The 17,546-nt window shown below is 41.5% G+C and overlaps 1 protein-coding gene across 1 annotated transcript in view; it reads left to right on the top strand.

The window, feature by feature from the left end:
- The window catches only part of DDB1 (damage specific DNA binding protein 1), a 2,836,764-nt gene that overhangs the window by 784,716 nt on the left and 2,034,502 nt on the right, over window positions 1–17,546 (top strand). The window contains exon 13 of the mRNA XM_044059793.1: window positions 4,931–5,109. Within this exon, the coding sequence (XP_043915728.1) occupies window positions 4,931–5,109 (179 nt within the window). The remainder of the gene's footprint in view (window positions 1–4,930; window positions 5,110–17,546) is intronic.

The following is a 17,546-nucleotide window of genomic DNA, read 5'->3' as shown; positions in this document are numbered from 1 at the left end:
TGTCCTTCTGTATACTTTTTAGCTGAAAGGTTTTTCAAGGTGCCTGATTATTGTAAATTTCTGGATTACTGCCCTTCTGCTGATTCTTCCATGGTGTCCATCTCTTCTGACATACCCTATAGGCTGTTGCCTTCTACAAAACTGCTTCTTTCAGATAAGAGTATTAGGTCCATGGACCCACTGGTCAAAAAGGTTTATACTGCTGCCACCCTGGCTTTTAGGGCCATCAGTTACCAGGCTTGTATAACTAAGCATGTTTTCGACCTTTCTCAGGTTTATTGGGTAGTTTCTGACCTTCTTGATTTTGAAGGGAAGATTTCTGCTCTTTTCTTGTTGGATTCTATCTCTCTAGTGGCTTGCCACTCAGTTAAGTGTAGTTAGGATGCTGATGATGCTTCTTCTAGGTTTGCTGCATTTTGTTCTGTTCTAACGCATTACTCTTGGCTCTTCTGATGACATTAAGGCCATTTGCATGCTCCTCTTAATAATACAAATAGTTTTGGCTGTGCTGCTGAACTTTTTAATTCACTCCAGAATAAGGGCAAGGCCTTATAGGAGTTGAAATATACTTTTATTTCACCTGTGCCTAAGTTTCAGAAGAAATATCCTTCCAAATCTGCTTTTCTTCTCAGAGTCTCTCTCTCTCTCCCCCCAAATGTAAAAAGGGTTCTTTTGGGGCATGTACCTCCACCTAAGTCTACTCAGACCCCTATTTTTCAGAAACCTCTTTTTTAGGACAAACCAGGTTCCATCTGAAGTTTTACTTCCCTTTTCCCTCAGCCAGATTCCCTTGTCCCTTCATCTTTCCCTGTTCCTTCCAAGTTGGTTAATGGCCACACAGGACTCTCAAGTTCTGTCCATCATCCAGCAGGGGTATTTCATTATGTGGTAGTCTTTTCCTTCCTTTCTGAGCATCCCTCAACCTTCTCGGGAACAGTTTCCTTTCTTTCCAGAGTTGCTCCGTGCTGTTTTGGCCCAGAGTACCATTCTTGTTGTGCTGTCTGCCCAAGAAGAGAAGGGTTTTTATTCTATAATATTTCTGGTCCCCAGAAAGGAAGTCATCTGGAGACCAATTCTGGATCTTTCTCAAATCAACCCCTTTCTAAAAGTCCACTCTTTTTGGATGTTGTCCCTTCAATCTTTGTTCCCTCTTCCTACTCCCCTGTCTTTTCTGTTATGTCTGTATCCCAAGGGTTCCAACTTTCACATCTCATTTTCAGGAAATGTTGTTTTTGTCTGTTTCTTCCTTGCATTTTCAGTTCTTTACCTTGTCCTTTGGCCTCTCTACTGCATCAAGGGTGTTCACCATTTGCAGTTGTTAGGAGTTTTGATCTTTCCTTATTTGGACATCCTGCTCATTCAGACTTCGTCCCCCAAGGTTCTGCTTCAGGACCTCCCGTTTACTGTTTCTCTGCTGCAAAACTTGGGATTCACCATTAACATTCAAAACATCAGTACTGATTCCTTCTCAGGATCATGTTTTTTTGGTTGCAGGATCCAGACCATTCCCATGCTGCCTTTACCCAAGGTTCTCTCTCTCTCCCCGATTCCTTTCTTCCGTTCTCCTCTTCCTCTAGCTTTAATTGCAGTCAGTATTTTCTCAGGGTACTGGAACTGCGGCGGTGGTGCTGTGGTAGCGTTGTTACCTCACAGTTAGACGTTGCCCGTTCGATTCTCAGTTAGAGCGTCTTCTGTGTGGCGATATGCGTGAATGGGCGTTCCTTCGTTTAAGGTTGTGCATTAGGCCCAACAAGCCAGCATGTAAAACTCTACTGCCAATCATTAGCGGACCGGAGTTCCGCTGTGGCAACCCCTAACCGGGAAAAGCTGAAAGACACAAACATTTTCTCAGGGTACTCAGGTTTATGGCTTTCTCCATTCCTATGATACCTCTGATCAGGCTCCATGTGAGAAAACTCCAGTGGTACCTCAAGTAATTGTAGTTTCAACACGGTCATCCCCTGGTTTTCCTAGTTCTCTTCCTTCCCCTTCTCATGCTTGAGCTTCAATGGTGGATTCATCAGTTTTCTCTCAACCCATGGCTTCCTTTCCAACCTACAGCCCCAGCTAAGGAGCTGTTTTTGGATGCCTCAAACAGGGGGTGGGGAGCTTCTTTTGGTTCTCTCAAGGTCCAGGGTCTCAGGCCTCTAAACATCAAGGAGGTGATAGCTCTCCTTTTAACCCTTCAGGCCTTTCATACCCCTCTCTCCTTGGGACCCTTGACAATACCAAAGTGATGTGATAAGTCACGAAGTGGGGGGGGGGGGCAAAGTCCTACCTTCTTTGCAGACTTGCTCTTCAGGTCTAGGATTTAGGTGTCCACTGTCAAGTGACTGTTCAAGCTGTCTAAATTCCTTCAGAGTAAAACATAGTGGCAAACACTCTGATTCTGGACATTGTCCATCGGTGGAGTATACCTCAAGTAGATCTGTTTGCCTCCCCTCTGGACAGACAGCTTTCTCTCTCCTGTTCGATTCCCAAGTCCTCTGGCTTGGAACGTGGATGCCCTGCCTATTACTTTGTAGAGGATGTTTCTGTGCGTCTTTCCTCCTTCCAAGAGTCATGCTGAACATCAGGCAAGACTCCCCCAAAATCCTGCTGGTGACTCCCTTTTGGCCCTGATAGCATTGGTTCTCCCTTTTTTTTTCACTTGGCTGGGGCAATCCCCACAAGTTACCTCACTGGCTGGACCTTTTCACACAAGACAAAGGGCTTCTTTTCCATTCTCACTTTTCAACTGTTCATCTGATGCTGTGGGTGATAGGGTTTTGACCCCTTTTAGGCACTTCTTTTCTGAGGTTGTGCTTTGGGTCCTGCAGGATGCCAAGAAACCCACTAACAGGGACTCATATTTGTGTAAATGGAAGAGGTTTTCTGTCTGGTGCCTCTCTTGTAACCAGGATCCCTTTTCAGTGCAGATTCTTCTGATTCTCTTATTTGTGTGATCTTCTCCGTGCTGGGTTGGCATATTTTTCAGTTGAAGCTCACCTGTCAACAGTTTGATTGTCTGCCCTTCCTCTTAATGGCATCTAGGTTTGAGGTCAAACAGTTTTTTAAAGGTGTCATTTTTATCAGGCCTCCCAGGAGTTCCTTTTCTCCTTCCTGGGACCTCAGTTTTATTCTTGAAAAGTTGCCTGAGGCTCTTTTTGAGCTTGTTGACTCAACTTCCTTGCAGCATTGTACTTGGACGACTGTTCTTCTTTAGGAACTTACTTCAGCTAAGATAATGTCTAAGTTTCAGGCTCTCATTGCTGTTCCTCTTCTTTCTTATTTCTCATAACCATCACCTTAGTCGGTAGCATGTCATTTGCAGCTTCTAAAGCACTGTCCAAGAGCACCTTACATAGGCTTCCACAAAGGAAAGGTAGCCCATAAGATGATCTCTCATTTTTGCTTAAATGTCTGTGAAGTGGTGTTTAACCCAAACCACTCATATTTCTGGTTTTCTTTCCAAACTTGCATAGCTGAAGGGGAAATCATACACCTTTTGAATCAGGATAGACATCTAAGAATTTCAGGCATTCTTACCAGCTATTATCTTTCATGCCTGGTTAATTGGGATGACTTTTTTCTAAACAAACCCTGTCCAAAGGGTTGCCGAGTCATGTCTTTCTTCATAACCACCATGGAAAATTGTTGCAAGGTGTGACTAAACCACACTCCATAAGGTCACTTCTTCTACTGCAGTCTTTTCAGGAACATCTATGTAGAGAGTTTGTGAAACAAGATAGACTTCCATTCACTCCTTCAATTGGGTTACAAAATAGGCATCATCTCTAGGCATATGGCAGGATCATTAAGTGTTCCTCCACTGTAAACTTGAGGTTAGCTTGGGTATTGTTATAGTACTTTATCTCAGCTTGTTAAAATTTGTGCTGCAGCACTGTTCTTTATGGTGAATATAGTAAGGTTATATGAGCATGATCTGTAATCATAGATGCTCAAGTAAGATCATTGCTGCATTATGAGGAAAATTCTTTTTCACTTTTAGGAATGTGCCTTCTATCCTGTTGCACCTCAGACTTGCTCTGAGGACTGAGGGCAACTTTCCCTCCCTTCGTTGTGGGACTCTGAAGCACACATTTTGATGTCCTAAAAACAATGGAAATTTTACATAAAGAAGTGAAGCCATTAATTTTCCCCTTTAGGCCGTACTTTTTTTTTTTTTTTTTAACATCTGAACTATAGGAAGGACCGCATTGTGTGGTAACATCTGAAAGTTCTGGAAGCTAGACCATCTGCTGAGATGTCTCCTTGCAGCGTTACTCCCACGTTACAGTGTGTACTCTCACTGTTCTTACCTTGAACATCTGGGTTATGATGAGCGAACTTTCCAGTTTCTTCCATAATTAACAGGTATTGTTAATCAGTTACACCCACAAGAAACACAAGGTTTGTATTCTGCCATATCTGGGACTTTTAAAACATCAACAAAAACCATCTTTAAAGTAAAATAACATTGCAGAAAACTATAATAGTAAGAACAAAACAATGATGTGTGCATGTCAAAAAAAAAATAAGAATCTGTTGTTTCTTGTAGCTATCTCAGACAGATTCTTTCATATCAGATTTTAGGTTCTAATACTTTGTGCCTCTTTCCAGTGCACATACTTGGGTTTTAACAAGATAATAAATGTTAACTTGCCTGTTAGCTAGTTGTTGGAGAAGAAAGGTACTCTTGTAATTTTATGTAATAAATAGTCAGTGAGTGAAATTACTTCGTACCTCATTAGTGTGTATTGGCCTAAGATAACGGAGAAGTTACACAATTTGATGTAACAGTTGGCATTATACCTTTTATTTTGTAAAAAAAAAAAAAAAGTTTGCTGTAATCAATTCAAGTACGGGAATTTGATGATTTTTATACACAGAACTACAGCAAAGGAGAAAACTTGTTCCAGTTCTGATTAGGTATTTTTTCTTATTCTAGATTACCTCAGCATCAGTGCGCCTTGTTAGCCAGGAGCCCAAATCCTTGCTGAGTGAGTGGAAAGAACCTAATGGCAAAAATATAAGCGTAGCTTCTTGTAACAGTAGTCAGGTGGTGGTTGCAGTTGGCAGAGTACTGTATTACTTGGAGATACATCCGCGAGAGCTCAAACAAATAAGGTAAGTAGTGTTTTTAGTTATTTTATTCTTTTGAACTCTTGTGGTCCAAGTTTTTTCTTCTTTTTTCCCCCAATCAGAAGTGTAAATTTAATGCATCCAGAATGTCTATTTCCTTTTTGGTTCATTAATATTGATCTAAAGAGCCACAAGTACTTAAATTCATAGTGTGTGCTCATTTCACCAAACATTTCTGTGCATGTTGTAAAATGCTAAGAGTATACCAGGTAACTAATGGATACTAATCTGTGTAGTACCTGTCAGCTGGATATAAAAGGTTGCATGAACTTTTTGTCTGTATGATATCACAGTGTGTTCATGGTCAGATGTTAGTTTTAGTTGAATCTAGAACAGAAGTAGCCATTAAAAGGGGATAATTAGTAGGGCAAATAAAATATTGCATGATGGCTATAAGAATCAGTCAGAGGAGGTTAGAAAAGGTTGGGAAGAGAGACTGGAAAAGCAGTTTACAAGAAAACAATGAAAAGACATATGTATGTCTCCAAAGAATGCAGCCAAGTCAGGAGGTTTGGGATCTGTGCTTGGAAGTGTTTGCATGGGAATTTTTATACCCCAAGCAGACTTCTAAGAATATTTCCTCAGGTAGATAACAAATGTTGGAGGTGTGATCGAGAAGGAAGAGACTAAAAACAAACAATGCAGTTTGGCTATCCAAAAAGAGTAGATTACCGATGCAGGATAGACTAAAACAATGAAGTGAGAAGGTCATTGAAAAACCAACCAGTAAAAACAAAATGAAAACTCCTGCAAAGCTAGAACTTCCACTGAGTGACCTCCCAAAACTCTTGTATCAGAGGCACATGGGATATATGCAAATGATCCTTAAGAACATCTGCTGTTTCAGCTAATTGGCGATTCTGAATGCCCATGCCTTGTTTTGTTGTTTTAATGGACAATTTCAGGCCAATAAAGCCAAACCCCACTAGCTGTGGATATGCATATTTCAGCTTTATGACCTCATCAGCACAGTACAAGCAGTGTGTTTGACTAAGCATTAGAAACACAGGTATGTTATACCCAGCTGATGTCCATTATCATTAGGGTCACTGCAGAAATATCCCAAACAATAAACTAAAATAATGAGTGAGAAGGTCACTGAAAAAACAATCAGTAAAAACAAAATGAAAACTCCAGCAAAGCTAGAAATTCCACTGAGTGACCTCCCAAACTTCTTGTATCAGAGGCACATGAGATATATGCAAATGATCCTTATGAACATCAGGTGTTTCAGCTAATTGGTTATTCTGAATGCCCATGACTTGTTTTGTCATTTTAATGGACAATTTCAGGCCAATAAAGCCAAACCCCACTAGCTGTGTGGGTAGCATATTTCGGCCTTGTTATGACCTCAGCACAGGACAAGCAGAATGACTAAGGATTAGAAACACAGGGCTGTTATACCCAGCTGATGTCCATTATCAATAGGGTCACTGCAAAAATATTCCAAATAAACTAAAAGAATGAGTGAGAAGGTCACTGAAAAACCAATCAGTAAAAACAAAATGATAACTCCAGTAAAGTTAGAACTTTCAGTGAGTGACCTCCCAAACCTCTTAGTATCAGAGGCACATGGGATATATGCATGTCATGGGCATTCAGAATCGCCAATTAGCTGAAACACCTGATGTTCATAATGATCATTTGCATATATTCCATGTGCCTCTGATACAAGAGGTTTGGGAGGTCACTCAGTGGAAGTTCTAGCTTTGCTGGAGTTTTCATTTTGTTTTTACTGATGCAGGATAGAGAAAAAGTGTGGACAGAATGTCAGAAATATAAAACATCTTAATATCTTAACTTCAGAATACTTCACAGTTGTACTAAAAAAAAGCAAATAAATTAAGACAAAAAACTTAAATAACTTTCAGAATAATACTAAACACAACTCTGAGAAACTTTGGTTATCCATTTTAAGAAATCTTACATCCCAGCTAAAATTTCAACACAAACCCCTCTCCTGATAACTCACCACTAGAAACTGCAGTACGTTTCAACTCAAAATAGATAGTATAGCATCTCTAACCAAGGATTCCTTAACATCTAATCCTGACCCTGCCCAACAGCCATGTACACCCACATCCACTTCACTTTCAAACCTGTGCCCACATCCTATATAAAACTACTCTTAAACTTAAACCATGCTGTTCTTCAGCTGATGAATTTCCAAACGAGTACCTAAAAATAGCAGCCAATAGCATTGCCTATCCTGTCTCGATCCTTATAAATAGGCCAATCCAGGAATCAATCCCACTTTCTCTCTCTTTATATCCTTCACAAAGGAAATTCAACAGACAACTTTAGACCTATAGCAGCATTAACTGCCATCACCAAAATACTTGAAAAAATTTTTCAGAAATAATTGCTAGACTATTTCCTGCAGGAAAAACTCAAATCTCCTACACAACATGGCTTCTGTCCTTCCCATAGTACTAGCACTGCCCTTCTAACCTATATAGATACTATCAATAAAGCCAGTGATAACAGCAAACTAGTCTCTTTCTTATTTCTAAACTTATCTAAAACCTTCAATACAGTTTGTCTCAGCAAATTTCTACTTCAGATGTCCTCACTAGGTCTTTCTCAGCCCATCCTTCTGTGGTTCAAAAGCTACCTGCCCAATAGGTGTCTGTCATAAAATGGTACTCTATGCTCTCTCCTTACTCCTAGTGATCATCAGTGTACCACAAGGCTCTATCCTTAATCCCCTCCTTTTTAACATTCCCCTCCTCTTTAACTTTCACCAACACTCTCTATGCATCCACACAACAGGCCATCCTAATACAATATGCAGATGATTCCACTCTCATTTGCCCATCTGGCAACATGGTACACCTCCAAAAAATTACTCTGGAAGCTTTAACAGCCACTGCAACATGGCTTAGTAATTCACAACTCCTGATCAGCCCAAAAAACTACTACTGTTTTTCCCCAAATCCCCTCTTCATGAAAAACAAAATAAGTCCTCTCTTGATAATACAACCATTGAAGTCACCTCTCATAGCAAATTATAAGGGGTTGTTTTTGTTGTTTGTCTTTCGGCTTTTCCCGGTAAGGGGTCGCCACAGCGGAACTCCGGTCCGCTAATGATTGGCAGTAGATTTTTACAAAACGCCAAGGTGCCAGCTCAACCTTCAATGAAGGCACGCCCATTTACGCACGCATGTCTTTCGAACGCTACCCAACTGCGGGGAGGACATGCAGACTCCACACAGACGGCACTCTCTAGCCCAGCCGAGAATTGAACGGGAGAACCTCTTCCTGTGAGGTAACAACGCTACCGCCGTACCACCGCGGCATCTAATAAGTGGTGATGGTAAATAATCTTACATTCGACCTGCATATACAAAATTGCATAAGAAAAAAATCATCAAAAACTAGGGTGCTTCACAGAGCCAAAAATGTTCTCACTGACACAACTAAATCTACTCTTGACACTACTTATCTCCTCCCCACACTTCTTTATAGCACTCCCATCCTCACTAACCTCCAGGCTTCACAAAACTTGAACAATGCTGTAGCAAAGTTGCTAAACTTGCAACAAAATACCCCTTTCAGAACCCACCAATGTATAGCAGTAAAAAGCCTAAATTGGTTAGAACTGCCCCATCAACTAACATATACACAGCTTTTTACCATTGATAAAATTACCCAGTGTCTGCCTGTCCAGCACTAATAAACATTCTACACAGCTAAGCACTCGGTCAGCTATTGCAGTCCGGTGACTCTACAAATCTGTCAAATCTGCTGGGCTTTGTCTGTACTTGTACAGGGTTGTTGAGGCCTGGAAGTCCTTACCTGTATCCATCAGGTCAGTACCCTCCCATCTTTCAGAACCACTCTGAAAGATTTTCTAGCTACTATTCTTGCTCAAAACCAGAATAAACTATATCCCTAAATGTGAACTCTTCCTTTTTCTCTTACTTCCTTATTTCTATCAAATTCTCTTCCCTGACTTTTTAAATATACCATAAGCCTGTTTTCCCTCACTTCATATTGCAGTTCCTGTTTGTAGTAGACTAACTTACCTTTAATTTTTTTTCTACAAACTGTCAAACAAAATTTCTCAAAATGTTAAATTATTGTCATATAACTTGTATCAATTTGACATACTGGTTAATACAATGTTTGTAAAGTGATGATATATTGGGCTTATCAGTATAAGTGCTGTGTTCTAATAATTTGAATTACTGTGGTTTCTGTATCAGTATACCTCCTGCTAAACCTATTTTGACCTTACATTCATAAACTTTCTTACCATCTCTCGACTCTTGCAATACCCCATATTTTCTTGCTCTGACTCACAGTGGTTCTTTATCTTTAAGAGCAAGTATTGACTTTATTGCCACTTTTTCTCTTTTCTTTCAGAGCCTGTGGTCACCTAATCCACCCCTGACTCAGATACTGAAGGAGATCTGCCACAAGGCCAAACTCTCAGAACATTTTCACTGAAAATGCTGTTATTGTGCAGTGTAAGCAAATTTAACATGAGACTTTGCTGTGCATTAACTAGTGTATTATACAACGACCCCCCCCCCCCATTAATATTCCAAAACGTGCACACTGATTGGTCAGCGTGCACGTTGTAAATCAGACTTATACTAATGGAAAAAGGTCCAGTCGCCCGGACTTTTTCCATTAGTATGTCTTTTTTACAGCAACGGAGAGCACAAGATCTCCGTTGCTTTTTGGAAACTGTCTCGCTATGTTAAAGGAGTTTAACATAGCGAGACATCTTTAAAAAAAGTAACGGAGATCTTCCTTTCTTCGTTGCTTTTTTTTAAAGCTGTCTCACTATGTTAAACAGATTTAACATAGCGAGACAGCTTTAAAAAAAAGTGACTTGAGATTCTTTGTTGCTTTTTTTTAAGCTGTCTCGCCATGTTAAACTCCTTTAACATAGCGAGACACTTTGTAAAAAGTAACGGAGATCTTGCTTTCTCCGTTGCTTCCACCCACAGCTCTGATGTACTGCGTAAGCATACTCATGTGCAATACATCAGAGCTGCCGGAGAATACCAGACAGCTGTGGAAGGGCAGCATGGAGGCATTATACAATGCCATTATTTAAGAAAAGTATTTTTTTTCTTAAATAATGTCATTGTATAATAGCAATAACCCACTTCTGGGTGTGGGTAATGCTGGATTTACCCATGGTTGTCTTTGACCACTCAGGCTTCGCCCTTGTGACTAAACCACACCAACCGTGGGTAAGTCCAGCATTACCCACACCCAGGTGTGGGTTATTGCTTAAATACATTCCTGCCCTTTGCTAGAAAGTGGCTTTGACACTCCCCCTCCCCCAAAGGAGTAGTCCTTGCACTCTGAGGACCACTAACAAAGTGGGCCACTTTCATTTCTCTTGACCAGTAGATTGCACTGTATATGCCAGTTACAGTCTTCCTCGTTTCCTGGTTTCTGTATTCAGTAAATGAAAGAAAACATATTCTGTTTTGTGCCTCCTTGTTAATTTTTTTTTGTATCATTGTGTCAGCTGCAAACTGATCAACTGCAATAATTGACCTGAGGGTGGAAAGCCTGTTCACTTCCCTACTGTGGCCCAAATTCCCGCTCACTCCCTTTTATTCTGCCATTATATTTCCACATACATTTCACCTGTGACACCCATTTCCTAGCACTCCCCAAACAATTTTACTATTATACAAGCACTCCTGTTTCTATTTCCCAACTTCCTTCTAACAATTGGCATAATTCCCGACAATCTTTCTCCCTGCTTTACACTATATCCATTCATGCATAGACCTCTCCGCAAACGTACCTATCCATTGTTCTACATTTCAACTTCTACTTTCCCCAAATTAAACCCTCACTACTTCCTGTCTTAACTACATCCTCATACTCTATCCTTTCTGGCACTTCTATTTCTTAGATTTTGGAAATATGAGAAGATACCAGGACAACCTAACTCTTTCTTCATAGAAAATACTTCCTCCCTACTTACCTTTTACCAGCCTTCAGACTCCAGCACCACTAAATGTCCTACAACCCTGCAACTTCTTAATTTGTTGATTCCTGCTTCCCCACTATCTATCTATCAGTAAAATGCAGATCCATTTACTTAATCGTACTACTCTTCAATGTATCCTATAATCATGTTATCTTTAGCTGCTACTCTATTCTTCTCCTACTGAGCTATTTCTCATGCCACCATGACTCAATAATAGCTCTCAATATCTAACTCTTTCCCAACCACCTATCCATACTTCCTCCCTAAACTCTCCACCCATTACACTAAACTTGTTTAGTAATGCCCCTCACCTTTACCTCAGATATCCATTTCAGCGCAAATCAAAATAGAATTAAGTAGCAAAACACTCTCCAAAAAAAAAACAAGAATTGCTAAAATCCCAATACACTGAAATCCTACTAAGAAGAAACATTCACCCCATTCCTGGCCCCTCCCATTATAACCAACATCAAGACAGTTCTCTTCCACGGACTACTGTAACCCCATAATGGCCCCCCCCCAAATCTGGTAATTTAACTTTTTTCTCCCGTAAATATTAGAAGCATAAGAAATAAAACTATTGAACTACATGCCTGCGCTATTCGACACAAGCCTGGTATTCTGCGTATAACTGAGAATTGGCTTAAACCTAGCATAAATCACTCCAAAATCCCCCGACCCCCACCCCCACCAAAGCTATATCATTATCCTCAATAAATGTTTAAAGAGGGGGATGCTAGTATTGCTCTAATATTTCCCAACAGGTATCAGATTTCCCCCTACAACAAACCCATTATCAAAATTCAGTTCAAAGCATATTACTTTCCTGAAAATAAACAAATATGTATTACTGTCCTTTACAATCCCTTCTGGTGACTCTACAGCTACACTAGAAGATATCCATAACAATTCCACATGAAAATATACCATTAAGTGATGTCAATATCAGCTGGTTAGACATAACCTCTAATTCTCCTATATTTAGCATGAGCTTGCACAGTTTCACACAATTGATTAATATTCTCACACATTATAGAAAGGCATATTCCATATTAGACTGGATTCTAGTGTCATGCCCTAGAAAATTCACCACCATGGGTACAATCCCAGACTGTCATTGCCCATCTCACTGTCTGTGCAACCAGACATCTCACACATCCACTCAAACAGCATGCTTATAAAACATCATCCAATCTGACCAAATCTAACCCAGAAATATTCATTACTGCCTTATCTGTTAACTTCAACATCCTAAAACTCTTCCCCTTAGATGATGCTGTAAATTCATTTAATACAACTTTCCCAAATATCCTAAATGGTCATCCACTCCATAAAAAGAAGAGACTGAAAACAATGCAATTTGTCTGTCCAAAAAGAATAGAATGCCAATGCAAGATAGAGAAGAAGCATGGAAAGAGTGGCAGAAGTGTACAACACTACAATATCTTGAAAACTTCAGAATGCTCTGCAACTGTACTAAAAAAAGGAAATGAAGAGAAAAAAACTAACAATTTTTAGAACAATAGTAAACACAACCCTAAAATATTCTGGCCAACCATCGAAGAAATCTTAGCTCCAGTTGTAGGTACTCTCAGCTCCAGTCACAGCTGGATTCAGAAGAGATGCTTCTCTCTCACCAGATTATGCCTCCTTTTCTGGCCTTAAGCCCTCATATCAGAGTCCCTGGATCCAACTCTGGCCCAGGATAGATCTGCTGAATCAAGACTTCATGATCTGATGATGTCATTTTCATTCATTCATTCAGTGAATGGGTGTAGGATCCTACCTCTGATCTGGCTCGGCTACATTTCTTCAAGACTATTGGATCTGACTATCAAGCTCCTCCCTTTACCTATAATGCCCCACACCCCTATATTACCTCAGATCTCATTTACCGCTGTGATGATTTGGACTTGGATCACACTCTTGGGCTCTGGGCTTAGTTTATTCAAAGTTAGTAAAAGTAGAATTGTTTTTTTTTTTCCTTAGCATTTTTCTTTCTATAGCCCTATCCTTTCTCTACTCATTTTCTTTCTGTACATTATTCAAATTGTGTCTTCCGACCTGCTGCTATCCGGTATTTGTCTATACCATTGTTGGTATTTCTTTCTTCCGTACCCATCTTTAGGGTAACTCTTTAGTACCATTGCCAGTATTCTGATCTTTCCACTATTTTTTCCAATTAAAAAAGCTATCTCCTTTCCTTCTTTTCTCTGAAAAGCAGACAGGATTTAAAAAGTGCACTTCCTATGGGCATAAGATTCCCAACTCTGATGCCCACAGGGAGTGCGTTTACTGCTCAGAAGCTGTTCACCTTGAAGCCCCCTGTCAAACTTGTACAGGTTTTAACTCTTGGGCCCTAAGTGACCATCACAATAAATTAGTTTTAAATTGTTTGCTGCCTCCTCTTGCCCCTTCCTCTTCACCTTCTTTCAAAGGGCCTCAAACACTTACCAAGAAGTCCAGATTAACAATGGATCCCAGGGAGCATAAAAAACACTTTCCTCTCCAGTCTACTAAACCCTACTCTTGGATCAGAACCACCTGCCAGATTACCTAAACATTTAAATCTGACTTCTTTGGATCTGACATCTGGGACGTCAAATTCTCCTCAGCACCAGAGTTCCCATTCTTACAAGAGGCACCCAAAAGTGTCCCAGCCTCCTCCTATTTCATCTTATCAGGTCATCCTGAAACCTTTCTGAAGCATATGTGGATAGGATGATGAGGAATTTCTTCAGAGTTCAGATCCAGATGGGGATTTTACCATCTCTGTCTCCCATGGGATTCGTGAGCCTTCAGCCTGCACCCCATTGTTATCTCTCCTCCTCCATTCTGTCCAATTTCCAGAGCCCTTGTGTCCGAGAGCCCCGAGGGTCGAAGTGTCAGATCCGAAGATCGCTGCTGCTTCGATTCTGATGGTGTCCTTGACTTGTTTGGCACAGAATCCCCTTAGCGCAGGATGAGTTTCAGAGTTGAAGTGTCTGCACTGGGTGCTGGGTGATTCCTTTTACTCCAAGGTTTTCTGAGCTGTTATTTCCCCTTGAGCCTCATTGTTAGCTTGTGTCCAACTCCTCCCTCGTGGCAAGGGCCGGGGGAGGATTGGAGCTTAGCAGCACCTAGAATTTAGGTTCCAGTAAGGCCAGCAATGGCTTCTCCAGGTTCTTATGCTGTTGAAGTGATGGAGAGGGCTTTCTCTCAACCTAGAGTACATTCCACTCTTGCATCTTCAGTTCCTACCTCCATATTTCCTTTGGATCTGACTTCAGAGCCTCATCACCACCCTATCCCTCAGGGACAGCCGGCCCATTTGAGCTTCTGGGCAGTTCCTGCTCATTGGTGCTTCCCTATCTTTTGATAGCTCTCTAGATCATCCCATTGAAAAGGTCCCCCAGAAGAGATTGTGTAAAAGGAGGCGCATTGATTCCTCTAAGGAATCTTCAACTAAGGACACAGACTTTGATGAAGGGGAAGGGTCTCAGACATCCACCAGAAGACATCTCGTTCGGAGACATTCTAGAGATCCTTAGCCAGAAAGGTGAATGGTCTTCCAAACCTCCCACCCAGGAGGATCTGGTGTTCCTAGAAGCCTTCTGTTCCTGCTTGTCTACATCTTGGGTTACCCCTTTGGCAGATGATGTTGTAGAATATTGTATCTCGCCGAACATGGAAGGAGAAGGATGCCATGCAACCAATTCCACATTGCCCATACACATTTCTCACTTCTCTCAAGGGCAGACTTCATTGGAGTGTGGGAGTTCCCATGAATGCCATGGTTGTGGTGACAGTCACTAAAAAGGAGCTACCTGAACAAAGGTCTTCTATTTACCCTCCTAATAGAGAGTCCAAAGCGATGGACAGGATAGGAAACCCTGTTTACGCCTCCGCGACCTTTGCTTTTCAGTGGCTCAACTACCTGGCACATTTTACCAGATTGCAGAGAGACTTGATTAAGGATCTCTGTCCACGTGTTCCAGGGTCCATTTCGGCAGAGGAATTTAAAAGGTTTTCTTTGCAGCTGGCCACCTTTGTCAGTTTCCATTGCATCCATAAGGTAAATGTGTCATGCAGCAGAAAGTTACTTGTGGGCACTGGGTTCAGGCATAGCCAGCAGGAGACATGCCTGGATGCACTTGAGATTTTGTAGATCCGTTTAAGTCTTTTTCATCGGTGCTCCCTTTGATGGTTCCTGTGATGTTCTTCATGTTTCACTGTTGCAGTCATTACATTTGGGTTATCTGCTTGCAGGTAGCCCTCAGTCAGCCTGATTAACAAAGTCTTGGGTCCTGCGTCGGTTGCTGTCCCTTCTTCCATGATGTCAGGTCGTCAGGGGTATAAAACTTGCAGCCGACGCCATTACACCAGTCTTTCTTGCCGTGCGGTGCCCGAAGCAGAAGCAGTTCGCAAGTGCCGGTCGGCCGACTCCTGAAATTTTCGTTTTCGAGTTTCAGAACCGAAGTCTTCAACTAAAGCTAAGTACCCCATTGGGGAAACTTTTTCTTGCTCCTTACCGATGTCAGTAAAAGTTAATAATTGCATTACTTGTGGAAATACCTCATAAAGATTTTCATTCGTACTGTATTCCTTGCCTAGACCCTGACCATGGCGTACCTTGCTGCCAGTTTTGCGCTTTATTTAATCAGCGCACTATCCGTCATCGGTATATTTTCACCTCTAAATATTTTGGTTCACGGTTTAATTATCCAGAAATGTTGTTGGTTAGCCATCCGACTACCGGAATTCCAAAAAAAACGCAAAAATAAAGACAGAGACAGGCCGTCGAGGTCCAAAACTGCCCGACGACGCTTCTCCTAAGCCAGTCGCCAGTACTCAGTGAGGTGGTTTCACAGCCCCTGATACCCGCTACTTCTGATTCGCTGGCCTCTAATGAGACCCATTCGGAGTCCGGTATGCTGCGAGATGCTTCAACTATGGAACCCGTGGATGTCTCCACCTTGGATGGGTCCGGAGCTGCTGTGCAGGCACCAGCTTCTGAGGGTGTATTCAGGTCCTACGGACTTGCATATTAAACCGGCTCCTTCTTCACTTGGGCCTAAATCTCGAACCATGCCTAAAAAAATGACGTCCAGGCCACATGCTCAGGCCTCTTTGCCTAAAAAACAAATGATTAAAATGGCTGAAGATTTAATTACTCTAATCAGGGGTAGCCAACCCCCCCCCCCCTTTCTAAGATGCCTAAGACTGAAGCTGTTTATGAATCTTCTGACCAAAATTCATTTTTTTCTGATTCTTCTGATGATCTGGATTTGCCCTTATCTGCTTATGAGGATTCTGATGCAGAGGACTCCATGCTCTCTGCTTCCCCTCCAGAGGATTTTTCTTTTGGGGAAACCTTGCGTACTCTAAGGGAGCATTTCCACTGGGAAAGCCAAGATTTTTCTGATTCATAAGAGAGACTTAGGGATTTCTTACTCCTACCTCAGCATAGGCCTTTAGCTATTCCTCCTGTACTAGACATTGTTGATGGTTTTTCGGAATCTAGTGTGGCCCCTGATTCCTTGCCTCCTGCTCCCAGAAAACCTGACAGATACTGCAGGGTCCCTGAGTCACACAAGTTCCTTTTTAAAAATCCTATTGTGGACCCAGAGACTATTTCACAGGGGCCCAAGGGCATTAAGGCTTCTACTGCTAAAAATCCTACCCCTTCTGATAGAGACTCCAGGGCGCTGGATAGATGGGGTAAGAAGGTTTATACTTCTGCAACCTTGGCCATAAGGGCTTTAAACTGCCAGTTTCATATGTTAAAGTATCAGCAACATGTTATTGGATTGCTTAAACAGAAAATTATGTTGATTCCTGACTGTGTTGAAAATAAAGAATTACAGGATTTAATGCATTCTGCTGAACAAGTTGGAAAATATACTTTGCAATGTGGGTTTGATTCATTAGAGGCCTCTTGCAGGGTTGCTGTTACTGGGTCTGTGCTCAGAAGGCATGCTTGGCTAAAGGAGCAATCCTTGCCTGATCATGTTAAAGCTAAATTGTTGGATGCTCCCTTAAATCAGGACTGCCTATTTGGCAACAAGGCTGAGGAAGTTTTTAAAAAGATGGAAGATAAAGCTAAATCTGTGCAAACTGTTGAAGATTTCTTACAAGTTCAGCCTCCTTGATTTAGTAGGCACTGGCCTTCTAAGAATTGGTCCTTTCCAGCCCCTTCCAGGTCTTCTCAAGCCAAACCCAGACACAGCAAAAGCCCCAGGTTTCAGTCCCAGGAGACACACAGGACTAAGCAGTGGAGAGCCTCCACTTCCAAATCTGGGAGTAATAAGACTCCCCTGTATGGTAAACTGTCTCAATGACTTCCGTTTAAAATTTTCAAGCACTTATCAACTGACTGCCCCTTTGGGGGGAAAGATTGCTCTTCATGCAAAGAACTGGGAACTCATAACCCAAGACAAATGGGTCTTAAATATAGTGCCCCAGGGATCAAGAT

This window comes from Protopterus annectens, chromosome 17.part0, assembly GCF_019279795.1.
Source record: "Protopterus annectens isolate FY-2018-M chromosome 17.part0, PAN1.0, whole genome shotgun sequence".
Classification (NCBI taxonomy): domain Eukaryota; kingdom Metazoa; phylum Chordata; order Ceratodontiformes; family Protopteridae; genus Protopterus; species Protopterus annectens.
The sequence above is the reverse complement of the archived record's forward strand: the minus strand, read 5'-3'. Positions and strand labels throughout refer to the sequence as shown.